This window comes from Mobula hypostoma, chromosome 2, assembly GCF_963921235.1.
Source record: "Mobula hypostoma chromosome 2, sMobHyp1.1, whole genome shotgun sequence".
Taxonomy (NCBI): Eukaryota; Metazoa; Chordata; class Chondrichthyes; order Myliobatiformes; family Myliobatidae; genus Mobula; species Mobula hypostoma.
The window spans coordinates 187,161,346-187,188,635 of record NC_086098.1 but is presented as its reverse complement, the minus strand read 5'-3'; the positions used below and the strand labels follow the sequence as shown (position 1 = coordinate 187,188,635).

The 27,290-nt window shown below is 41.8% G+C and overlaps 1 protein-coding gene across 1 annotated transcript in view; it reads right to left on the bottom strand.

Annotated features, from left to right (window-relative positions):
• Nucleotides 1–5,706: 5,706 nt before the first annotated feature.
• The window catches only part of LOC134342749 (myosin regulatory light polypeptide 9), a 37,998-nt gene continuing 16,414 nt past the window's right edge, over nucleotides 5,707–27,290 (bottom strand). The window contains exons 2-4 of the mRNA XM_063041259.1: nucleotides 14,035–14,235; nucleotides 9,909–10,070; nucleotides 5,707–6,327 (exon numbers count right to left, since the gene is read on the bottom strand). Coding sequence (XP_062897329.1) covers nucleotides 6,155–6,327; nucleotides 9,909–10,070; nucleotides 14,035–14,218 — 519 coding nt within the window. The 5' untranslated portion in view covers nucleotides 14,219–14,235 and the 3' untranslated portion in view covers nucleotides 5,707–6,154. The remainder of the gene's footprint in view (nucleotides 6,328–9,908; nucleotides 10,071–14,034; nucleotides 14,236–27,290) is intronic.

Below are 27,290 nucleotides of genomic sequence, written 5' to 3'. Positions count from 1 at the left end.
GATTCCCCACTCTCTGGCTAAAGGAATTCCTCCTCATCTCCATTCTAAAAGGATGCCCCTCTATTCAGAGGTTGTGTCCTCTGGTCTTAGACTCTCCCACAGCAGGAAACATCCTCTCCACATTCACTCTATCAAGGCCTTTCACCTTGCCTGAATGCTTGAAACCACAGCGAGCAAAACAGTTCTGAATTGTCTTACTGTTTATTACTCACGAAATATCAGTGACAAAAATGACTGCTTTCTGAACACAAGCATGCAAGTGATGCTATTTAAAAACTGGTCATTCTAAGCACTTTGTGGCATCTAACGGCCGTACAATATACTTGCCACTGATGCTAGTTAGAAATTGTTCAGCAAGTCTCCTGCCCCAATTAAGTGGTATAGTGTCCCAAATAAATGAAGGGACTCCGGGCTATTTTCTTCACTAGTTTTTGCTCTTTATGAGTTGTTCAAAATAAGCAGATGCCCTGACTAATGAATGTCACAATAAAATGGAATCCACTTTACTCCAAGCATATTGCAGGCTACAATCCCTTCCATATACTGGTGATATGGAAGGTGAAGTAAAGAAAATTTCTTCTTAAGACCTCCTGTTGATTTGGTTTATTGTTGATTTCACTTCCACACCACACAGGAACACTCCATCTTTAAGCATCTTGCCTGATTCTATGTGTCTCTTGTCCAATCTCAGTTCAGAATCAGAATCAGGTGTAATATTTCTGGCTTATGTCATGTTACTTGCATACATACTGCACTGTGCAAAAGCCTTGGGCACAATAGCTATATACTGTTTATGTGCTAAGAGTTTTGGACAATACTGTAACAGTAAAAAACTGGAAATTACAAGCATCTATTAAAAATTACATAAATAGTGCAAAAAAGGAGAGAAAATATAGTGAGGTATTGTTCATGAATTCAATGTCCATTCACAAATCTGATGGCGGAGGGGAAGAAGCTGTTTCTGAAGCTGCTGGCTCAGTTACCTCCTCCTTGTTGGTAGCAATGGGAAGAAGGCATGTCGTGGGTGATGGGGGTCCTTAATGATGGAGTCACATTTTGAGGCATTCTGGATGCTGGGGAAACGAGTACCCATGATGGAGCTGGCAGAGGGTACAACTTTCTGCAGCTGTTTCCAATCCTAAACAGTGGCTCCTCGTTACCAAATTGTGATACAAACAGTTAGAATGCTCTCCATCATACATCTGTAGAAATTTGTGAGTGTCTTCAGTGACAACCAACTCTCTTCAAACTCCTAATGAAATATAGCCACTGTCATGCCTTCCTTGTAATTGCATCAACATGTTGATCCTATTGACATCCAGGAGCTTGAAACTGCTCACCCTTTCCATCCTTTGATGAGGACTGGTGTGTGTTCCCTTGACTTACCCTTCCTGAAGTCCACAGTCAATTCCTTGGTCTTACTGACATTGAGTACAAGGTTGTTGCTGTGACACCACTCAACCAACTGACCTGTCTTGCTCCTGTATGCGTCTTTGTCACCATCTGAAATTCTGCCAATAGTTGTGTCAAGAGCAAATTTATAGATAACATTTGAGCTGTGCCTATCCACACAGTCATGGCTGAAGGGAGAGTGGAGCAATGGGCTAAGCATTCTTGAAGTGTGTAGAGTAGATTGTCAGCGAGATGTTATTTCTGATCCGTTTAGACTGTGGTCTCAAAATGAGGAACTCAAGGATCCAGTTGCAGAGAGAGGAACCCAGAAAGAAAGTTCATCAGCTTCCATGTCTGGGACCAAGAAGATTTTGGAAGGTAAAATCTGAAATGCGAGGCCAGTCAACCATTCCCTGTAAAGTGCTTGTGTTTACTGTAGCCAAGTACAGAGGAACTAGAAGATAAGTACAGGTGAATGGAAAGTATAAATCAGCAATGAATTTGTAAGGGCAATCTGATCTCAATTATTAGACCAGATGGGGGTGGTGGGGATCAGAGTGGGGGGAGGGTATCCTTCTTTCCACTTAATAACGTGTTCATCTGTGCAAGGGAGTGGGATTGCAAGATTCCAGCAGAGTCTTTGAAATCTCTTTTTTCTGGATTTTGCCAAAGATAATCATGTGTGTTGGTAAATTTTACCAAGCTAATCTTCTGGGGTCTTACTATCACACTTTAGGAGACACGTACTGTTGTGTGGCCCAGTGCAATGGGTGTAGAAGTCCCTGATTTATCATCATTCATATTGAAAGGCTATTCTGAAAGCAGAGTTAAAATGAAACTGAAATGAAAACAAGTTTAAAAAAACGATATGCATATATAAGTTTTTCAATCATTGATTGCATGTGAGGGAAGGAGAATATAAAGATACAGCAGCAGCAGTTTTCCAACTTGGCTTACTTCTTAGTAACCACTTTTCAGGAACATGCAACAAAACAGTTGAAATTATCATGTTATCTGGGAAAATAAAATGAATCTGCATGTTTTACCATGATGTTGTTTATTCAGCACACAGACCCATTCATACTTGCTGAATTTATCTTGTGTTAAAGATGCCAAATTGAAAGGAATCAGCTGAACTGTGAATGAATGCCAAGTAGGAGTAAAGGACATCAGGCTTACTGCTCTCACACTGCAATGTGTTCAGTTCAGTTACGACTGTACTTTGAACAACCGAGAAATTTTTTATTCATTTGGATGTTTATCACCTTTTTGAGTAAAGTTATTTAATTTAGCAAAACTATGACTAAAGAATTGGCTTAATTTACCTTGAATTAACTTTATGGGTTCACATTAAGCCATAGATTTCCTTCATTACATGCACCCCCACTAACATCCCCCCGCCCCCACTTACTATTCGGATCCTTCCGTTTCCATAGCTCTTCCTGTTACTTTTTAGATGATTTGTTTTGCAGAACCATCGAGCACAAAGGCACAGAAACAGCCCTTCAGCCCATCTAGTCTATGCTAAACTATTATTCTGCTAGTCCCATTGACCTGTACCTGGACCATAGCCCTCCATACGTCGTGGCAGTGTAGCAATTAGCGCAATGCAATTACAGCTCCGGGCATTGGAGCTCAGAGTCAAATTCTGATGTCACCTGTATGTCCTCCTTGTGGAATACATGGGGTTTTCTCTGGATGCCCGGGTTGGTTTCCTCCCAGAGTTAAAAGATGTACCAGTTAGTGGGTTAATTGGTCATTGTAAATTGTCCTGTGATTAGCCTGGGGTAAAGAGGGGTTTGGGAGGTGGTTTGCTGGGCAGTGTGGCACAAAAGACCAGAAAGGCTTGATATGCGCTTTATCTCAATAAATATATAAATAAATACCTCTTCCATCCATGTACTCATCCAAACTTCTCTTAAATGAAAAAGGATCTAGAGCTTTCCCAGCGTATGTGACAAACAAACTCCTCTCTGGCTTCCAGCCAGGTACAGGTATTAACTGATGTTTCGATCACAAACTCTGTCACTGTCAGGCATGATGTCCTATTTATACCCCTGTCATTCATCCCTCCTGATTGGATAGTCCTCATCCAATCAGGTGTAGGGCTCTCAGTATACTAGATGGACTTGTTAACTGTTGATCGCTTATTACCAAAATGGCTTCTCTGAAGTGTTATATTAAAATGGCTTCTCGTAATGTTAACTGCTGAGCAAGGGGTTCTCTGTAACTGCCATGTTTGAGTTATACAGGGAGATAATGGAAATTGTATTCATTTGTTAGCCAATGGAATTCATGTTCTGTTATCTTGTATACGTGTGCTGAGTTGAGGAGCGCGGGCTTTTTCGGGAGGCGAGCAGAGAGGACGGACGTGTGAGGAACAGATGGCGGTTCCGGGGCGGTGGACACCGGACCTCGGGGGTTCGGAGGGTGGCCGGAGTCTCGGACAGACATTGTGGATGGAATCAGAGGCATGAGCTCCCACGTATTAAAATATTATGTGCACAAGACTGATAAGTTACTTATGTGCTGCCTTTTCTTGTAGTTGTTTCTACTAACCCAACACCAAAAATTTGCTATAAAGTATAATTCCTTACTCGCACTTTGTATATTGTTTCATATTTGTGTCGTGGCTGATCATTGGGTGACTCACACCTTATCCGCACCAAAGCAATTGCACTGTTTGGCGGGGTTGACGGCTATTCACCCTAGGCAACGGGGGGGGGGGGTGGTCAGTGGAGCAAAGACCGTTATGCAGGTTTCTGTTGTCCTACCTTGTTTACAATCAAATTTAAGTTTTTATTTAGAGCAAGACCTTTGTCTTTGTTAAAGTTTGTTTCCTTTAGTTTTATTTGAATGCTTCCTTCACCAGGCGGTCCTGAAAGCCATTGGTGTGGCACAGTAATTTTGTGCCATTGAAATCAATTCTATGGCCATTGTGAACGACTACAAGGTGAAAGAAATTATTCGGGCACTTCAAAGGGCCGATGGAAAAATCAGGAAACCTAACAACGAGGAGGAACCCATCGCTACCGCCTGTCTTCCCTATATTTCCACAATTTCTGCAAGGATCGCCAGGATCCTGAAGAAATACCAGATTAATACCATCCACAAACCCATAAGGAAGCTCAAATCACAGCTTATATGGGTCAAAGATGATGTGGAACTCAGGGTTCTCTGTGTATATCGGCCAGGCAGGACACGTGGTGGAAACCCGCATCAAGAAGCACAGGAGGTGCATCTGTTTGAGTTACCTGGAGAAATCGGCGGTAGCAGGACATTGAAGGATTGACTTCAACGACACAAAGCTACTGTGCCATCCCAATAGCTTTAGGGACCGCCTGGTGAAGGAAGCCATTGAAATAAAACTAGAGGAAAAGAATTTTAACAAAGACAAAGGTCTTGCTCTAAGTAAGAACAGGAATTTGATTTTACACAAGGTGGGACAGCAGAAGATTGATTGGATGAGGACTAACCAATAAGGAGGGATGGACAACGGGGGTATAAATACCACCGGACTAGACATACCTAGTCATCAACCCCAATGAAGATGGCAGAGTTTGTTGATGCTACGTTGGTTAAAATAGATACCTGTACCCGACTAGAAGAGAAGAGTTTATTCTCTTAAATGTTCAAATCAAACCTGCATCCACCACTTCTGTTGGCAACTCATTCCACACTTCCACCACCCTCTGAATGAAGAAGTTCTCCCTCATGTTCCCCTTTCACCTTTCACCTATGACCTGTCTTTAGTTTTCTGCTGTCATGAATCTACATCCTTTTTGAATTACGTTGAGAAAGACTGGAAGGCGACCTAACCAGAACTGTACCTGACAATCTCATCTGATTTACTTACTGGAAGTATATTGGCACTGAATGTTGTTTTGTGCTCAACTGTCATCAAAGTGAAGGGGAAGTTTCGATGACTTTATAACTATGTCACGCTTAATAAATTATGTTGTGTTTTGTTACAAACTGAAGTTACTCTGCAGATAAAAACTATAGAGCCAATTTGTTCTTTTGAAGTAAGATAGAGTATTGGATCCAACTTGGCACTTTCTATGATGTTCCTAAAAATCTCATTTTAGCAAACTTCATGAGGCTGAGAAAGCATGTTTTACAGCAATTCAACTTTGCTGAACGAAAATAACAAAAATACTTGCTGAAATTTCATATAGTTCTGCTGCACTTGGGAATGTTGATTCTGAGATTAGCTGTGCAAACATTACATCAAATAGGTCCAGGAAATTTTATTGACTCCATTCTGAATTAATTGTAGTGGAACATAGCATTAGTGAATAAATTGCCATCTCATGTTTGATAAGGCTTTTATTTAGACATATAATATTCAAGAAAAAGTACAAAGTTTCACATAAAACCTAGGTACAAAATCTTGCTATAGCTACTGTTACTGATAATCCTGCTTTCATTGTTATTAAAGTTTTATTTTCAGCCCTTTTTATTTCATTGTTTTGAGGAGCTTGTATTTTTTACCTTCAATGACAGATTAATTAGCTTCGTGTTCCAATCCAATTTCTGTGTGAGATTAATGGAATAACAATATTTTTTTGGATTGTTTTGATCCTTTTTCTATCACCACATTTCCCAATACTTGTGTGGTACTATCCTATTTTGGTTTAAATGTCAAGCAAAATGCACAGGAAACAAAGTTGCTCTTTAGTGTAAGTGGATCGCATCAGTGGTGATTGGTGTGCGCTGATAAAGATTTTGAAATTTGGCAAAGTAACAAGCAGAAGTACACTTAATCATCCTTATCCTTGGCACCGTGTTTCAGAATGCGAGTGAATTCCACATAGTTGAAATTGCTTTTCTTGTCAATTGGTGCTTCTCGGAAAAGTTCATCGACTTCTTCGTCTGTGAACCTATCGCCCATGGTAGTCAGGAGTTCCCGCAGGTGGTCTTCATGGATGAAACCTGAGGGAAATGGAACATGCTTAGACATTGTAGTTTTATTATTTGTTCAATTACTGGTACAATTTCCTTAATTATATCAATGAACACATTTCCTGTCTGACTTTGTAAAAATCCAGATTGCTATCTCCAAGTTTAGAAAGTTGTAGCAGAGCACTAGATACAGTTAACTAAACTTTATATTGTGAAGTTAGTACAACTAGAGAGAGGTTCTTGGGAAACTGAAAGGTCTGAAGATCGATAAGTCACCTGGACCAGATGGTGTACACCCCAAGGTTCTGAAAGGCGAGGCTGAAGTGATCGTGGAGGCGTTAGTAATGATCTTTCACAAATCACTAGATTCCTGAATGGTTCCCAAAGACTGGAAAGTTGCAAATGTCTCTCCACTCTTCAAGAAGGGAGACAGAGAGGAGAAAAAAAGCTATAGGCCAGTTAGTCTGAACTCAGTGGTTGTGAAGACGTTGGAGTTGATAATTAAGGGTACTTGGAGGCACGTGATGAAATAGGCCATTGTCAGAATGATTTCCTCAAGGGAAAATCCTGCCTGACTAAGCTGTTGGAATTCTTTGAAGAAATAACAAGCAGGATACACAGAGGAGGATCAGTTGATGTTGTGTTTTTGGATTTTCAGAAGACCTTTGACAAGGTGCCACACACGAGGCTTCTGAACAAGTTATGAGTCCATGGTATTACAGGAAAGATTCTAGTATGAATAAAGCAGAGGTTCATTGGCAGGAAGCAAAGAGTGGGAATAAAGGGAGCCTTTTCTGGCTGGCTGCCGTTGACTAGTGGTGATCTACAGGGGCCTGTGTTGGGACTGATTCTTTTTACGTTACATGTCCATGATTTGGGTGATGGGATTGATGGCTTTGTTGCAAAATTTTCAGATGATACGAAGATGATATATGGAGGGGCAGGTAGTTTTGGGGAAGTAGAGAGGCTACAGAAGGACTTAGACATATTAGGAGAATGGGTAAAGAAATGGCAGATGGAATACAGTATCAGGAAGTATATGGTTATGCACTTTGGAAGAAGAAATGAAAGGCTTGACTATTTTCTAAATGGAGAGAAAATACAAAAGCTGAGATGCAAAGGGACTTGGGAGTCCTTGTGCAGGATTCCCTAAAGGTTAGCTTGCAGGTTGAGTTTGTGGTGACAAAGGCAAACACAATGTTTGCATTCGTTTCAAGAGGACTAGAATATAAAAGCAAGAATGTAATGTCGAAACTTCATAAAGCACTGGTGCGGCCTCACTTGGAGAACTGTGTGCAGTTTTGAGCCCCTTATCTTAGAAAGGATGTGCTGAAACTGGAGAGGGTTCAAAGGAGGTTCATGAAAATGATTCCTGGATTGAATGGCTTGTCATATGAAGAGCGTTTGATGGCTCTGTATTCACTAGAGTTCAGAAGAATGAGGGGTAACCTCATTAAAATCTATCAAATGGTGAAAGGCCTTGATAGAGTGGATGTGCAGAGGATGTTTCCTGTTGTGGGAGAATCTAAGACCAAGAGAACACAACCTCTGAATCGAGGGGCGTCCTTTTAGAATGGAGATGAGGAGGAATTCCTTTAGCCAGAGAGTGGGGAATCTGTGGAATTCTTTGCCACAGGCAGATGTGGAGTCCAAGTCTTTATGTATGTTTAAGGCAGAGGGTGATAGATTCTTGATTGGCCATGGGGAGAAGGCAGGAGACTGGGGCTAAGAGGAAAATTGTATCAGCCATGATGAAATGGTGGAGCAGATGTGAAGGGCCAAATGGCCTAATTCTGCTCCTATATCTCAAGGTCTTGTGGTCTATACAGTTGCCTAATTTTTAGACCATGAGAAAAGTTCATGTAGATTTTATGAACTGCAGATACAGAATTATCAATGTCAAATTTTGTTCACATGATCTACCAGAGAGGAATGGAGAGAGAGCTATAAAATAGAAAATAGAACCACGCCTATAGGTTATCCTCCCTTCACAAACAGGAGAAAATCTGCAGATGCTGGAAATCCAAGCAACACACACAAAATGCTGCAGGAACTCAGCAGGCCAAGCAGCATCTTTGGAAAAGAGTAAACAGTTGACGTTTTTGGCCAAGACCCTTCATTGGGATTGCCCTCTTTTACTCTTTACCATAGATGATCCCTGACCTGCTGCTTTCCTCCCTTGGCCAGATAGGCAGGTATTCTTCCCGCTGAGGAGGCACAGTAGCGTAGCGGTTACTACAACGCTTTACAACACCAGCAACCCCCACTCAATTCCCGCTGCTGTCTGTAAGGAGTTTGTATGGTCTCTCTGTGACTGCGTGTTACCTCTGGATGCTCCAGTTTCCTTGCACAGTCCAAAGATGAACCATTTGGTAGGTTAATTGGTGACTGTAAATCTACCTGTGATTAGGATAGGATTAAATCAGGGGATTGCTGGGTGATGCAGCTTGAAGGGCCGAGAAGGCCTAGCCCATGCTGCATCTCAATAAATAAACAAATAAATAAACAAACAAATGAACAAATAAATAAATAAATAAATCTGAGGTATTATGTTTTGTTAAATATTATTGTCCTGGGATTCCTTGTAATGAATGCCAAGGGACTGCTCAGGTTTGAAAGCTATTAGAGTTAAGCAAGAACTTCACAGAACTTGAGGCTCACATAGATGTATTTCCTGTAAATGTAGCTAGGTGAATCTAACCCTCATCCTATTTCATTCTACTCAAACCTACCTCCTTCCCATCCAACCCCAGTTTTTACCTCAGGATGCAAAAGTACGGAAGCTAACTGTAGTTTTCTTATCATCCTCCAAGTGAGATGGAGTCAGGCAACAAGAGACTGTAAATCAAAGCTGAAGTGCTTTTGTTCTCTAAAGAGACAGTCAGTAAACATGCACTGAACTACAGGGAGAGGATTCAATTCTTTATCTTGCCAAAGACTGTCTTCCTTTAGACCAGATAGAAACATTACATGCAAATGATACTTTGTCTAAGATTTACTTTTCAAAAATGTGGAATCTGCTGTTAATAGACTACAAAGAAAAAAGAGTCATTTCTTCTTTTTCTGTTACAGAACTTACCATGATTTTAAAAAGTAACTGGTTTTAGTATTCCCTGAAATTGTGGAATGTGCCTTTACTCACATTGTGTGAAGCACCTTAGGGGTCTTTGCTAAACTCTAACTCCCCTCATCCTTGTCTCTAACCTGTAATTCCCCTCTCTGTCTCCAAGACCATCCCTACAAACATAAAAACAAACAATGCAATCTGAGCCTTGACGTTGGTGGATATCTTAGCTTGGCATGATCTTGAGTGGAAGACACCTCAAATCTCCCTAGTTTCTGGCAGTCACCCCTGAAATCTCTCTACCACACACGTGGTAATTTACAACAGCCAATAAACCTACAAACCTGCATGATGGAGGTAATTTGAGTACCTGACTTAAACTCACATAGTCACAGGGAGAAACTCTACAGCAATGGAGATTGGGATTGAATACAGGATGCAGGAGATGTCAGGTCTATTCATGATTCTACTATTCAGTTAGAATGCTTCTTTTTATGCTTTTGCAATAAATTCTTGAGATTACTCAATCTTATAAAAACCAGGTTACCTGTTCCTTCTTCATCAAAACAAGCAAAAGCATTTCGAATGACATCCTCTGGATCTGTTCCATTTAGTTTCTCACCAAACATGGTGAGGAACATGGTAAAGTTAATGGGTCCCGGAGCCTCACTCATCATCCCTTCGAGGTAGTCATCTGATGGGTTCTTTCCTGAACACAAGAGTTCAAAGTTGAAAGTAAGCTGCATGCAATACTTTGCTGAAGACTGTGTCACCCATAAAAGGCACTTGAGGAGGAAAATGTAGCAAAGCAGCTGCTTTATATGGATCTCTTTCAAAAATTAGCAAAGAGAATATTTTTGCTCAGCTTTTCTGTGTTATATTTATATAAAGTTAGTTTCTATCCCAGAGCTGTGGCCTCCATCACACCACTCCCACAGAACAATGACTGAAACTGTGAGCACACACATGGACACACAAGGACTCAAATACTTGCACTAACGGCACTTTGTTCATTACTGTGATATTCTGGTGCTGCTGCAACTTAATTTCTGCTACTTATCTATTTAATACTGTTTTTCTATTACTGTCTTGTTTTTATCTACCGCTTTACTTAATTGCCTGAGAGGAAGCCAAACAGAGTTTCATTGTACTTATGTATAATGACAATAAAGATCATTCAGTTCAATTCATATTTGACAATTATTTGATAGAATAGGTTTGATCATCTTCCGTTTGGAGATCATTTGTCACCTGTACACTTGACAGTGGTGTGAATCTGGGCCCAGTCTTCACGAGGAGGCTGGCCCCCTGGTCACTGGTATAGCAGCGTAGTGGCCTGGTTACACAGAGCAGCATGAGAATCAGTGAGGCCCTGCATGAAGACTCATCGGCTGTCAAAACTACCACTCAAGTTAAATTGTATAATTAAATTAAATTATCTCTAATTCCTTAGGAGTTTGCGAAGATTCGGCATGGCACTGGAAACTTTGACAAACTTCGTTAGATACGTGGTGGAGAGTATATTGATTGGGTGCATCACAGCCTGGTATGGAAACACAAATGAATGGAAAATCCTACAAAAGGTAGTGAATATGGTCAGTCCATCACCGGTAAAGCCCTCTCCACCACGGAGCACATCTACACAGAGTGTTGTCACAGGAAGTCAGCATCCATCATCAGAAACACCCACCACCCAGGTCATGCTGTCTTCTCAATGTTGCCATCAGGAAGAAGGCATAGGGCCTCACACCACCAGCTTCAGGAACAGTTACTACCCCATCAACCATCACGCTCTTGAACTAAAGGGTATAACTTCACTCAACTTCACCTGCCCCATCACTGAAATGTTCCCAGAACCTATGGACTCAATTTCAAGGACCCTTCATCTCATGTTTTCAATATTTATTGCTTATTTATATATTATTATTATTATTATTGTTTTCTTTTTGGATTTGCACAGTTTGTTGTCTCTTTCACACTGATTGAACACCCAATTTGGTGAGGTCCTTTATTGATCCTGTTATGGTTATTATTCTATTATGGATTTTATTGGGTATGCCTGCGAGAAAATGAATCTCATGATTGTATATGATGACAAATATATTTTGAAAATATATTTGCTTTGAACTTTGAAATTGGATTATTCTGATTTTCATAAACATTCAAAATCACTCAATATCTGCTAAAAGAAGCCAAAATAAAAAGTAAAAAAAACATATTGAAATACTTAAAATACCCTCAGACTTAGACATTCTTATATTCTCACTATCAGATGCAGACTCACAGTCATTAAGTGCATTAAATAATCTACCTTATCTTACATTTTCCTAGTAGCCGATTTCTCCCATTGATTTCAATGGGCTTGCTGATTTTGGACCAGGTTAATCTAGTGTGGGCTCACTGGCGCAATTCCCGGTCAGAGAACTGGGCTATTGGAGCAACCTGTGCTGCTCCAGTGGGGTCCATGAGGAGTTAACAAGTGCACCATAAGTTCTGGTGGCTGGTACGCTGCTCAGCTGATGGTAATATCACAGCTTCTTTCCATATTAGTTTGGTTATGGGTATGTTTGCCAGCAGGTCCAAGCATGTGTCTGTGGAATGTTTTTCACTAATGTACTGTACATCTAGTGGCCACTTTATTAGATTATGAGAACACTCTGTCCTCGTTTATTGTCATTTAGAAATGCATGCATGCATTAAGAAATGATACAATGTTCCTCCAGAGTGATATCACAGAAAAACAGGACAAACCGAAGACTAACACTGACAGAACCACATAATTATATAGTTACAACAGTGCAAAGCAATACCATAATTTGATAAAGAACAGATCATGGGTACGGTAAAAAAAAGTCTCAAAGTCCCTGATCGACTCCCGAGTCCCCGATAGCAGGCGGCAAAGGGAGAAACTCCATGCCATAAACCTCCAGGCACTGACAACTGCCGATGCATTGGAAGCACCTGACCCCAGCCGACACTGAGTCCATCCATCCGAAAACTTTGAGCCTCTGACCAGCCCCTTCAATACAGCCTCCCGAGTGCTATCCTCTGCTGAATGCCTTCGACCTCACCCCGGCCGCCGAAACAAGCAAAGCCGAGGATTCGGGGCCTTGTCCTCCGGAGATTCCAGACCACACTTTGCTCATGTGACGAAAGAGGGTTACAAAAAGTACACATAGACTAAGATGTTAACTGTCCTGTGCTGGTACCAGTAGGATCAGCAGTTGATCTGCCACCTGTCTTCAGGAGAAAGAGAGATAAGGAAGACAACGGAGCAGCATTTGGAAATGTTAATGAAGAGACAAGAGAGTTTAAGGGAAGGAGACACCGGTCTGAGAACTGTCAAGATCGGCTCCTTTTTGAACCCTGAACTGTTTGAAGTGATGGACAGGTGATACCCCAGCAGGGGGATAAAAAGGGACAGGTTCGCTAAGGCAGGACACACACGACACCACGAGGTAACGAGACCCTGGAAGCGGTGTGCCTCCCACAAGGCAGTGGGAGTTTTTGGAGGGCTGGTCGTGGGACCAAGCCATAGACGCACAGGGTAGAAAGGTACGATCGGCGGGAACCTGGTTTCTGTCCGCCCTTGCCTGGGTGCAAGGTTCACTGCAGAGGAACGATCGTATCTGAAACGGAGGGGTCACAGTTGGTGACCTCAGAAGACATTACAAAGGGCTCGCCCGAAAGCTGACTGTGAGGAATATCGAAGGTCTGTTTGGAATCCGATTTGAATATTCATTCGCTCTCTCTCCCACGGCACGGCAGTGATTACTGTGAACTGAACTGAACTCAAGTGAACTGAACTTTGCGTCACTTTGAAACTGGTCATCTACCCCCAGACGACGATAGAGCTTGATTGATCCTATTATCCTAGTTCTGTGGACATGTGTGTTTATCATTGCTGAACTGTTGCATTTATTATTCTTTCGATTAGAGTACTGTGTTGCTTATTTCTTTAATAAAACTTTCTTAGTTCCAGTAATCCAGACTCCAACTGAGTGATCCATTTCTGCTGGTTTGGCAACCCAGTTACGGGGTACGTAACACTCATTAGTGCAAATATCTAATCAGCCAATCATATGACAGCAACTCAATACATAAAAGCATGCAGACACAGTCAAGAGATTCAGTTGTTGTTCAGACCAAACATCAGAATAGGAGAAGGAATGTGATCTAAGTGACTTTTATTGTGGAATGATTGTTGGTGCCAGATGGGGTGGTTTGAGTATCTCAGAAACTGCTGATGTCCTGAGATTTTTGCACACAACAGTCTCTAATGTTTACAGAGAATGGTGTGATAAATTAAAAAAAAAAGTCCAGTGGGTGGCGATTCTATGAGTGAATGGCCAGACTTGTACAAGCTGACAGGAAGTTGAAAGTAACTCAGACAGCCACTCACTTGCAGAAGATAGTGGTGTGCGGAAGAGCATCTCTGAATGCACATGTTGAAATTTGAAGTGGATGGGCTATAGCAGAAGTCCACAAAACATACAGAAATATACCCAGTTGCCACTTTAGGTACCTCCTGTGCCTGGTAAAGTGGCCACTGAGTGCATATTATACAAACAGTTCGACATTAAAGAGTCTGAAGCTCTAATGTTGACTAATAAATGCGATTTTCAGGTCCTCTGAAAGCCACGTTAATTTTAGATGATATTTAACAACTTTACCGAGAGAAGCCAACATGTCATGAAGATCTTCCTTGTCAATGAAGCCATCACGGTTTTGGTCTATCATGTTGAAAGCCTCTTTGAATTCCTGGATCTGAGACTGGTCGAACATTGCAAACACATTGGAGGTCGCACGCTGGGGGCGCTTCTTTGCAGTCTTTGCCTTTGCTCTTTTGCTGGACATTTTGGTACCCTAGTGGTCTGGCGGATAGAGAACACAAAATATAAAAAGTTTACTTAAAGAATATCAGTGGCAGGCTGTATGTCATTCTGGATTCATATTTTAGTAAGTCTGAAGCCCTTGAATTTTTGAGAAAATCACAGAACCCATAAAAAGAGTTAAATCTACTTTTTTTTTACACAGCCACATATCCTAGAAGTAATTACTTGGATTAATCTCTTAATTTGGGAAACCGTCCAAAGCTCAGTACATAGTTGAGTAACGCTTACCATATTAAAATACCATAAATAGGTTCTGTTTCCACAGAAACTCAGGTTTTAGCTGGAGGTAATACAGCTATTTCATTTTAAAATCATCTTAAAACTCTTCAATTACCAGAGGTACAGTATGTTCACTTTTAAAAGTCACACTTCTCTTTTAATTATTTGGGGCAGCACGGTAGCGTAGTGGTTAGTACTTGTGACCCAAGTTCAATTCCGGCCGCACCTGCAAGGATTTTGTATTGTCACCCTGTCACCCTGTGACCATGTGGGTTTCCTCCAGGTGCTCTGGTTTCCTCCCACAATCCAAAGATGTATTGGCTGGTAGGCTAAGTGGTCATTATAAATTGTCTGTGATAAGGCTGTGATAAATCAGGGGGTTGCTGGGTGGAGCAGCTCGTAGGGCTGCAAGGGCCTATTCCGTGCTGTATCTCAATAAATAAATAAATAATGATTTTGGAAAACTGAATTTTTGAAGTGGGAGTACATATATTTTTAAAATATGCTGATTTGCTTCTCCATCCCAGTTCTATTAGAGCTGAAATAATCCAATCCAAATTTTATTTTCTGCTATTTAATGAGCAACGTTGTAAAGGTTTAAGTTAATTTTGTGTTTAAGGTCACAACTTTGAGAGCATCTGTTTGAGCCCATTTGAAAAACTTAATTGCAATTATAATGAAATGACTCTAAATTTTATTCTACTATTTTGTTGTTCGAGTTTATGTAGAGCATTGTAAAACTTAACAGTCTCTGAAATTACATGCTATGAGTGGCTCTTCCCCTGTACACAGATTTATATTTTATTATTCATAGGGGACACATTTCATTTTGTACTTTTGTTTCCTGGATGGCCTAAAGCTAAAAGCTGTGAACCATTCTCCTTGGCAAGATACCAGATTTGATCTCTAGGTTTGAATGGTGTTAGCCGATGAGGTAGAGGAAAAGGGCTACTAAAGGAATGTAGCAGTCCTGTGTAAGGAAGGGGCAGTTTCTCCAGTGCCTTCTGACTGCGAGGCATTGCAGCAGGTTAGGACAGGAATATGCTTGACTGTGCTAGGGTCTAGTTACAAAGCTGAGATTGCTGGGGCCTAATTATACATGTCAGATTCAGTAATCTAGTTAAACTTTCAAGTTTGGTTTGGGTTAAGTCTCTGTACTTGATCCAGGTGAGGGAGATTTGTTTAAATATCACTGCATGTACCCGCTGTCCTTAATCAATATTTAGTGTTTCAAGCTAAAACAAATTAAGATAATACTTAAATTTGTTGCATTTACAGCAAATATTAGATTGGGGCGAAATTATAGATCTTCAAGCTTAGATTCCATCGTTAGATTCTGTTTTGAGCATAATCGCGAGCAGACCTTTCGACTTTAAGCTTCCCTTCACAACTTCAGTGAGCATATGCAATAGATAATATAGGTCCCCCATTAAAAGATAACCTCTTATGAAGAAACAGCGTGTCAGGAAGGGTGTAAAAAGGACTTTATCGGAGAGATTAAAATTCTGAGTTAAAAGAACAATTACATGATAATTGTTGTCCGTTTGAGGAATTTTCCCTGTTTTATAAATTTCAGTTACTTTTCAAGTAGTGTTTTTAAAAGTGGTTTAAAAATAGCAACTTACAGGAAATGGGACAGTTCCGCACGCTTCACTTTTTTGGCTCTGGTTTTAATTAGTCTCTCGTTGGAAGCACAAGAAAGGAGTGGAATTCAAATTGTACTGAGCCAATGTGTCCTTTATTGCCTTTGTTACTTGTTGCTTTGCCACTTCATTTGAAATGATTTTGAATTGTGTTTATTAAGGTCAGTCATTCCATTTTGCAGTGCTCTACTATCACTCCTACCCAACTCCCCAAGAAAAAAAATCCAGAGTTATATTTAGTCTCCTTCTGCAGTTTTACTCCCTAATTTTGTTTTTTTTAAACTAAATGTAATGACTTATATTGAGATAAAATCTGAGTTTGTCAGAAATGTTCAGGAGGTAAAGCATCATCTGTGGCGAGAGAGAGAGAGACAGAATCACATTTTTGTTGATTGCTTCCATCAGAACAAATGAAGAGCCATCAGCTTGAAATCAGCCTGCTTCTTCCACCACAGCCTGACATGCTGAATATTTCCAACATTTTCTGTTTTTAATTTCAGATACCCAGCAGCTGCAGGGTTTGCTTTTTGAGTTATACTATGATATGATTTCCTTGCTCCCAGCAGCTCCCCTCTTATCCTTGATTCTGGTCTGACAAACATTGTGACTTTTCTTCAGCTGCCTGGGCCAATTTCCTCCCTTCCTCTTGTCCACCAGGCCAGTCTTCCTCTGTTGTCCATGTTGTCCTACTCCTGAATTCATATCTTTTTTATAAATTCATTTTAAATTTCTGTCACTCTCCGTGAGATCATCCTGTCCTTCAGAGCCATCTTTCATTCACTTGCTTCTATTATAACTAAACTGTTGGCAATTCAGATGTCTTCTTGGTTGATTGATGATGTTAATGGTTCACACTACCTACACCCCAAGTTACAAATCTGTTGTCACCATCTTTTCCTTTAGAAGCACATCATTTTGACTTCAAATTACTGCCAATCTTACCCAAAGCAACATGGTAGTGTAGTGGTTAGCGTAACTCTGTTACAGCACCAGCTGTAAGATCAGGGTTTAATTCCTGCTGCTGTCTGTAAGGAATTTATATGTTCTCTCTATGACCGCGTGCGTCTCCTTCAGGTTCTCCAGTTTGCTTCCGCATCCCCAAGATGCATGGTCAGGGTTAGTGAGCTATAGGCATGTTATGTTGGGACCAGAAGCATGGCAACACTTGCTGGCTGCCCAGCACAATCCTTGTTGATTTGAGGCAAACAACACATTTCACTGTATGTTTTGTTGTACATGTGGCAAACAAAGTCTCTGAGAATGTTGCATCCCTTACGCATTCTTATCTTTCCCACAATTTTATGATTATGTATCTTCATCCTAGTATCCTATACAGTCAAACTAAAGAGTACCACAAATATATATCTCAAATGATAAGCTTTGCAATTTTCTCAGTGGATAATTATCCCCTCTTATCCTTCTCAACCTCTGTGAAGTCTTTTGCACCAGTGAGCATTTCATCTTCATGTATGATTGGAATTAATGGTGCAAAACTATGGGAGGGAGTTGTGCTATTAATCAGGACAATATCACAACTGCACTCAGAATGGACATAATGGAGAAGGTCATCCACTGTGTCTTTATGAGCAGAACTCAATAATAAGAAAGGTGCAATCATTCTGTTGGATTATACGACAGATGCCCCAATAGCTACCAGGATATTGAGGTACATGAAGGCTGATTAAGGAAAGATGTAGTGGGTGACTTCAACTTCCCTAATACAGACTGGGACCTCCTAGTGCAAAAGGTTTAGATGGGGCAGAATATGTTAGGTGCATTGAGGAGTGTTTCTTATATGAATATGTAGTTAGTCCTATAAAAAGAGGGGCCATATTGAACCTGGTGTTGAGAAACGAGTCTGGATAGGTGACTGATCTTTCAGTGGAGAACAGTTAAGGAACAGTGATCACAGCTGCTTAAGTTGTTATAGAAAAGGGTAAGTATTAACCGTGTGGGAGATTATTAAATTGAAGCAGAACACGTTATTAGAGTATTATTGAGGAATGAGGGAGAGTTAATTGGGACAATCTGTTTCTGGTTAAGTCCACATTTGACATGTGGAGGATGCTTAAAGACCAACTGCACAGAGCACAGGACAGAAATATTCCGTTAGGAAGGATGGCAAGGTAATGGAACTTCGGATGTTGAGAGAAGAGGTAAATTTTATCAAGAAGGAAAAGGTTTAGAAAGCTAAAATCAAACAGAGACCTTAAAGATTATATTTAAAAAAAACAAGAAAAGAACTCAAGAAGTGAATTAGCAGAACCAGAAGGGGTCATAAAAGGTCCATGGCAGGTAGGATTAAAGAGAATCACAATACATTCTATAAAAACATCATGGGCAAGAGGTAACTTGGCATGAAGATGGCAGTGCGACGCAGCTCGCAGCGGCTACTCCGGTGGTGATGTCTGTTATTTGTCAAGTAGGGTGCTGTGCACAATCCTGATTTGATGGAGATGGACGTGAGAGTGTGGAGGAACATCTGGTGAAACTTCTGAAATGCCTGTTTCGCTGCTGCTGCTACTGTGTGGTCCAGAATCTCCGGAGGAGAAGGCCCCGAGTCCTCGGCTTTGCTTGTTGCTTGGTGGCCGTGGCGGGGTCGAAGCGCTCAGCAGAGGATGATACTCGGTGAGGCTGTGTCGGAAGGGCAGGTCGGAGGCTCGAAGTTTTCGGACTGACTCAGAGTCCGCTGTGGTCGGGTGCTTCCAATGGTGCTGCATTGGCAAGTTGGCGGCTTGGAGGTTCATGGCAGGTAGAGTTTCTCCCTTCTGCCACCTGTGTGAGATGATGAGTCTATCGGGACTTTGAGACTTTTTTTTACCGTGCTCATGGCCTGCTCTTTATCAAATTATGGTATTGCTTTGCACTGTTTTAACTGTATGTTATAATTATGTGGTTTTGTCAGTTTTAGTCTTGGTTTGTCCTGTGTTTTCTTGTGATATCATTCTGGAGGAACATTGTATCATTTTTTAATGCATGCATTTCTAAATGACAATAAATGAAGACTGAGTGTCCTCATAATCTAACTAGGAATTGGGTACGACCACTCAAGGATAAAGTGGGAATATGATGATTGGAGGTGAAGGACGTGGCTGAGGTACTAAATGAGTACTTGACACTAGTGTACTTTACACCATAACCATATAACCATGCAACAATTACAGCACGGAAACAGGCCATCTTGGCCCTTCTAATCCGTGCTGAACGCTTACTCTCAATTAGTCCCATCTACCTGCACTCAGCCCATAACCCTCCATTCCTTCCCTGTCCATATACCAATCCAATTTTTTTTTAAATGACAAAATCGAACCTGCCTCTACCACTTCTGCTGGAAGCTCGTTCCACACAGCTACCACTCTCTGAGTAAAGAAGTTCCCTCTCATGAACCCACATGTTTTGTGGGTTCTCGGATGATTGATGAGGCCAAAAGGGAAATGCAGATACTTCCGCAGGTGGGGTAGGAAGTGGCCGATGGGGTCAGAGAGTTTAAAGTTTTTAAGGTGGTTTTCTCTACCCATTGCCTATGTTGGTCTTCTACGTGTCCCAAATGCACAGACTCAAAGATCTCAATCCTATCCTAAGTGCGCAGCCATGGGAAATCACAAACCAGGAAATTCAAGGAGTTCACGAGGAAATTGCATTTTTTTTTCCAAGGAAGCTTGGATCATTTTGTTTAATCTTTACCTCTGTCTGTCTGGTAACTCTTCCCATGACAGAAATTCGAAATGTAGTGCCTGCTTGGGAATCTGGTGCTGGGCACATGAATCGCTTGGCCTAGTCAGCATTTCAGTGCTTCGAATATTGACCTGAGAAAGGACACCATCACCGGTTTGCTGATTCTTCCTGCAAATTCGGAGAGCATTGTGACGACAGCTTCGGTGGTATCTTTCCTTGCTGTGCCCATTGACCAGTGTACTCAACACCAGTGCATACCAAGGAGAAGGGTGTGGAGTGCAGAGAGATTAGTGTGGAGCATGCCAATTTGCTAGGGCATTTTGAGATAAAGAAGGAGGTAGTGTTAGGCTTCTTAAAGAATGTTAAGGTTCTTAAGTCCCTAGGGCAAGTCATGCTTTACTAACTTGACTGAGTTTTTTGAGAAGGTGATGAAAATGATTGATAAAGGTGGGGCTGTGGACTTTGTCTATAAGGATTTTACTAGCATGTAAAAAAATTGCATTTTGGTTCATCCAAAAATTAAAAATGGATGGGATCATAATAAGTTGTCCATTTAGATTACGAATTGGCTTGCCCATACAAGACATAGGGTAGCTGTCGATGGGACTTATTATGGCTGGAGGTCTGTAACTAGCGGTGTTCTGCACAATCTGTACGGGGCACCTAAGGTTTTAGATTATGAGAACACTCAGTCCTCTTTTATTGTCATTTAGAAATGCATACATGCGTTAAGAAATGATACAATATTTTTCCAGAGTGATATCACAGAGAACAGGACAAACCAAAGACTAACACTGACAGAACCACATAATTATAACATGTAGTTACAGCAGTGCAAAACAGTATCATAATTTGATAAAGAACAGACCTTGGGCACAGTAAAAAAAAGGCTCAAGTCCCGATCGACTCCTGAGTCCCTGATAGCAGGTGGCAAAAGGGAGAAACTCCCTGCCATAAACCTCCAAGGCACCAACAACTGCTGATGCCTTGGAAGCAGCCAAGCACAGCCGACACTGAGTCCGTCCATCCGAAAACTTCGAGCCTCTGACCAGCCCCTCCGATACAACCTCCCGAGTACCATCTTCTGCTGAACGCCTTCGACCTAGCCCCAGCCGCCGAAACAAGCAAAGCTGAGGATTTGGGGCCTTCTGCTCCAGAGATTCCAGTTACCACACAGTAGCAGCGGTTTGTGTTACATATAAATGATCGAGATGAAAGTGTCAATATTGGGTTAGTAAGTTTACAGATGTTACAAAGATTGGTGATGTGGTGGACAGTGTAGAAGACTGGGAAGGTATATGGAAGGATACAGATCAATTGTGGCTATGGGCTGAAAATGGCAGGTGGAATTTAGGTGCTGCACTTTAAGAGATCAGATGTAAAAGTACAGTGTAATGTAATTGGCAAGACTCTTAACGGTGTTATTCTACAGGAGGATCTTGGGGTCTAAGTGCATTGCCCTCTGAAAGTGGCAACACAGGTTGATAGGCACTGGGCATGTTTGTTTTTATTAGTCAAGGAATTAAGTTCAAGAGTCAGGAAGGCATGTTGCTGGTACTGTGCTGCCTGTCCTGGTGATGCCTCCCTCCCAGATGCGTTGAACAACTTCTACGCTCGTTTAGAGGCAGAGAATGATGTGGTGGCGAGGAAGACCACTCCTCCTCCCAATGACCTGGTGCTGTGTCTTACTGTGGCCGATGTGAGAAAAACTATATGTAGGGTCAACCCATGAAAGGCTGCTGGACCAGACAATATTTCTGGCAGAGTGCTCAGAGGAAGTGCAGACCAGCTGGCAGATGTTCTCACTGACATCTTCAAAATCTCCCTGAGCAGTGCCGTCATTCCAACGTGCTTCAAGGCTGCCACCATTGTCCCCGTGCCAAAGAAGTCTTCAGTGTCCTGCCTCAACGACTACCGTCCCGTTGCACTCACATCCATCATCATGAAGTGTCTCGAGAGGCTTGCCATAAGGCACATCAAGACCCTGCTGCCCCCCTCACTGGACCCCCTGCAGTTCGCGTATTGTCCCAACCGTTCAATAGTCGACGCCGTCGCCACCACCCTCCACCTGGCCCTCACCCACCTGGACAAAAAAGACATGTACTGTTCATAGACTTCAGTTCAGCATTCAACACAATCATTCCTCAGCACCTGATTGGAAAGCTGAAACTACTGGGCCTGAATACCTCCCTCTGCAACTGGATCCTAGACTTCCTGACTGGGAGACATCAGTCAGTCCGGATTGGAAGCAGCATCTCCAACACCATCACACTGAGCACGGGGGCCCCCCAGGGCTGTGTGCTCAGTCCACTGCTGTTCACTCTGCTGACCCACGACTGTGCTGCAACACACAGCTCGAACCACAGCATCAAGTTCGCCGATGACACGACTGTGGTGGGTCTCATCAGCAAGAACGACGAGTCAGCATACAGAGAGGAGGTGCAGCAGCTAACGGACTGGTGCAGAGCCAACAACCTGTCTCTGAATGTGAACAAAACAAAAGAGATGGTTGTTGACTTCAGGAGGACACCGAGTGACCACTCTCCACTGAACATCGGCAACTCCTCCATCGAGATCATTAAGAGCACCAAATTTCCTGGTGTACATCTGGCGGATTCACCTGGTTCCTCAACACCAGCTCCATAGCCAAGAAAGCACAGTAGCGTCTCTACTTTCTGTGAAGGCTGAGAAAAGTCCATCTCCCACCGCCCATCCTCCATCCTCATCACATTCTACAGAGGATGTATCGAGAGCATCCTGAGCAGCTGCATCACTGCCTGGTTTGGGAACTGCACCGACTCAGATCGCAAGACCCTGCAGCGGATAGTGAGGTCAGCTGAGAAGATCATTGGGGTCTCTCTTCCCACCATTACAGACATTTACACCACACGCTGCACCCGCAAAGCCAACAGCATTGTGAAGGACCCCATGCTCCCCTCATACAAACTCTTCTCCCTCCTGCCATCTGGCAAAAGGTACCGAAGCATTCGGGGTCTCACGACCAGACTGTGCAACAGTTTCTTCCCCTAAGCCATCAGACTCCTTAATACCCAGAGTCTAGACTGATGTCTACATCATTTATTATTATATTGTAATTTGTCCTCTACTGTGCCTATTGTCTTGTTTATTATTTATTGTACTGCGCTGCACTGTTTTGTGCACTTTATGTAGTCCTGTGTAGGTCTGTAGTCTGTGTTGTCTTACGTAGTCTAGTGTAGCCTTGTGTTGTCTCACTTAGTCTAGTGTAGTTTTGTGTTGTTTAATGTAGCACCATGGTCCTGGAGGAACATTGTTTCATTTTTACTGTGTACTGTACTAGCAGTTTATGGTCAAAATGACAATAAAAAGTGACTTGACTTGATGTTGCAGCTTTATAAAATTCTAGTTAGGCCGCATCTGCAGTATTGCATTCAGTTCTGGTCACCCCATTATAAGAAGGAGGTGGAGGTTTGGAGAGGGTGCAGAGAAGGTTTACCAGGATGCTGCCTTGATTAAAGGGTTTGTGCTATATGGAGGGTTGGACAATTTAGAGTTGTTTTCTCTGGAGTGGGCGACCTGATAGAGATTTATTAGATTCTGAGAGGCAGAGATAGAGTACAAAGCTGGTATCTTTCTCTCAGGGTCAAAGTGTCTCATACTCGAGGGCCTCCTTTTAAGATGAGAGTGGGTAAATTCAAAGGAGATGTGCATGGCAAGTTATTTTTACACAGAGTGGCAGGTGCCTGGAATGCACAGCCAAGGGTGGTGGTGGATTTAAGTATGATAGAGACAATTAAGAGGCTTTTAAATAGGCTCATGCATGCACAGATAATCGAGGGATATGGATGTTGGGTAGGCAGTATGAATTAGTTTAGTTCGGCATTTAATTATCCCAGCACAACATGGTGAGCTGTTCTTGTGCTGTGCTATCCTTTGTTCTATGTCAAGGACACTGATCAATTCAATACTAAATTCAGGGTTTGAGGTTCTTGTCCACCATGGCAATACTAACAATCTTGGCTCAAATGCTTTACCGTTCTATACTTTATGTTTTAAAATGCCAATAGACCATCCAATGGAGTACCATACTTTGATGTGCTTAGAACTGACTTCATCATATACAAATCAAGAGGAGCATCTTTGGTTCTTTTTTTATTTCACTCCAACTTTGGGTCACTCACCACCATTGTGCACAGAATAACGATTGAAAATGTAGTTGTTCTCTGTAGACTGAAGTTGACAAATTTGTCGGCTAATACATCTCAAGTTAGCTTTAGGTGCTACCTAATTTCTATGTTCATGTAACTAGAAAAATATATCCGTATTTGCTCTTTAAGTTCAAAAGTAAGAAGACATAAATTTTGGCTATAAGCCCACAGTTCTGAATACTGACTTACTGTGCAGTCTATTTTTATGAGATACAGTTGCACATTTCATTAAGACTAAATTGCTTCAAATGAAATTGCTGAGATTAATTATTGCAGTATTAGTTTCACTGTGATTCTGCAGTCGGTCTCCAATTACAGGGGAACTTGTGAAAGTGTTGCTTCATATCATGAAGAATCAAACATTACTCATCTACCTCTGAGTAAGACTGAAAGAAAAAAAACCTTCTTGTTTAATTTTCTTTTATCTTCATCTTTCTGATCAAAAAGTCATTTTAAATACAAAATGCAAAATAAGAATTTATTATCTTATTTAGAAGCTCCCATGCTGAACAAATGGGATTCCAAAAGTGAAATTACTGATGGCTTATTTATCTTGCCAGTTTAAACTGCATCTTTTGCAATAAAAAAAAACAACTGTGACCTAATAGCAAAGTGACAAAGCCAAGAGATTCGGCAGATGGTGGAAATCTTGTGCAATACACACAAGTATGCTGGAGGAAATCAGCAAGTGACACGGCATCTATGAGAAGAATAAATAGTCAACATTTCAGGCCGAGACCCTTCTTTAGGACTGTTTATTCCCCAGGTTCAGGAACAGCTACTATCCTTCAGCCATAAGGTTCTTTGACCAGCGTGGACAACTTCACTCACCTCAACTCTGAACTGATTCCACAATCAGTGGACTCACTTTCAAGGACTCTAAACCTCACAATTTACAAGGATGTTGCCTGGTTTGGAGAACCTGAGTTACAAGGAAAGATTCAATAGGTTAGGGCTGTATTCTGTAGAATGAAGAAGATATAGAGGAGATTTGACAGAGATGAACAAAATTATGAGGAGTATAGATAGGGTAAATGCAGACAGGCTTTTTCTACTGAGGTTGGGTAGGACTACAACTAGAGGTCATGGGTAAAGGGTGAAAGGTGAAAAGTTTAAGGGGAACATGAGGGAAAGTTCTTTCCTCAGAGGGCCATGAAAGTGTGCAGTGAGCTGCCAGCACAAGTGATGCATGCGAGCTTGATTTCAACGTTTAGGAGAAGTTTGGAGAGGTACACAGATAATAGGGGTATAGAGGGCTAAGTTGGTCAATAAGAGTAGGCAGTTCTAATGGTTTTGGCATGGACTAGATGGGCTGAAGGGCCTGTTGCTGTGCTGTACTTCTCTATGACTCTGTAACTCATGTTCTCAATATTTATTACTTATTATTATTATTCTGTATTTGAACAGTTTGTCTTCTTTTGCACATTGGTTGTTTGTAGTTTTTTCCATTAATTCTATTGCATTTCTTTGTATCTACTGTGAATGTACACAAAAAGATGAATCTCATGATAGCATATGGTGAGATATATGTGCTTTGATAATAAATTTATTGTGAACATTGAACTTTGCATAGATGCTGCCAAACTTGCTGAGTTCCTTCAGCATTTTGTGGACTGTATATTGCAAATACTGAGTGCATGAATCCTTGGACTAAATTTAGTGCAAGTAGCTCCTGTCACTCTGCTTCTTGAGTAAATGTACCACAAGATACGAAAGCAGGGATACTACTGACAGTTGATGTCTGGTCTGTAGAACTAACGAATCTACTGTAAATGAGGACATTGGAGAAATCCTTAAGGTGACCTCACTCATCTTGGCTTGGAAAGAGGAAAAGAAAATAGAAATAAGAATCTGGCAGCAGATGGCTGGCCCCTCAACCTTGGAATAAGTACTGTGTATATCAGACAAAGATAGAATTGGACTTGGTTATGATGGAGTTGTTTAACACGGTGACTTTAATTGTCTTGTCTCATTTTGTCTCATTTATGAATATCAACCACCTGCATGATTTACCAAATAATGATTGGTATTCTGGGAATAACAGTTAGTGGCCTGGATTTGTCTGTTGGCCTTATATTGTAAGATCAATCAGGACCTTATGACATTGCACCTGCTGTGAACTGTCAATTCAAGGGGTTCCCTGCAGTTTCCAGTTGAAATCCAGGTTTGTAGATGAGTCAAGGTGGATCATCAAGCACTGAGATGATGTGTGAAGGAGATGTGGTGTGTGCTAGAACACCAACAGCAGGATTCCACATTAGTTTATAGGAGGTAGACTGAGCAAAGCTGAACAGCAGAACAGTTCTGAAACAAGAGAAAATCTGCAGATACTCGAACTCCAAGCAACACACATAAAACATACCCTTAAGGTTAACCTCCAGGTTGAGTCAGTAGTGAAGAAGGCGAATCCAATGTTGGCATTCATTTCTAGAGGAATAGAGTATAGGAGCAGGGATGTGATGGTGACGCTCTATAAGGCGCTGGTGAGACCTCACTTGGAGTACCGTGGGCAGTTTTGGTCTCCTTTTAAGAAAGGATGTGCTGACGTTGGAGAGGGTACAGAGAAGATTCACTAGAATGATTCCGGGAATGAGAGGGTTAACATATGAGGAACGTTTGTCTGCTCTTGGACTGTATTCCTTGGAGTTTAGAAGAATGAGGGGAGACCTCATAGAAACATTTCGAATGTTGAAAGGCATGGACAGAGTGGATGTGGATCTCCCAGTGGCCACACATTTTAATTCCACATCCCATTCCCATTCTGACATGTCTATCCACGGCCTCCTCTACTGTAAAGATGAAGCCACACTCAAGTTGGAGGAACAACACCTTATATTCTGTCTGGGTAGCCTCCAACCTGATGGCATGAACATCGACTTCTCTAACTTCCGCTAATGCCCCACCTCCCCCTCGTACCCCATCTGTTACTTATTTTTATACACACATTCTTTCTCTCACTCTCCTTTTTCTCCCTCTGTCCCTCTGAATATACCCCTTGCCCATCCTCTGGGCTCCCCCCCCCTTGTCTTTCTTCCCGGACCTCCTGTCCCATGATCCTCTCGTATCCCTTTTGCCTATCACCTGTCCAGCTCTTGGCTCCATCCCTCCCCCTCCTGTATTCTCCTATCATTTTGGATCTCCCCTTCCCCCTCCAACTTTCAAATCCCTTACTCACTCTTCCTTCAGTTAGTCCTGACGAAGGGTCTCAGCCTGAAACGTCGACTGCACCTCTTCCTAGAGATGCTGCCTGGCCTGCTGTGCTCACCAGCAACTTTTATGTGTGTTGGATGTGGCAAAGTTGTTTCCCATG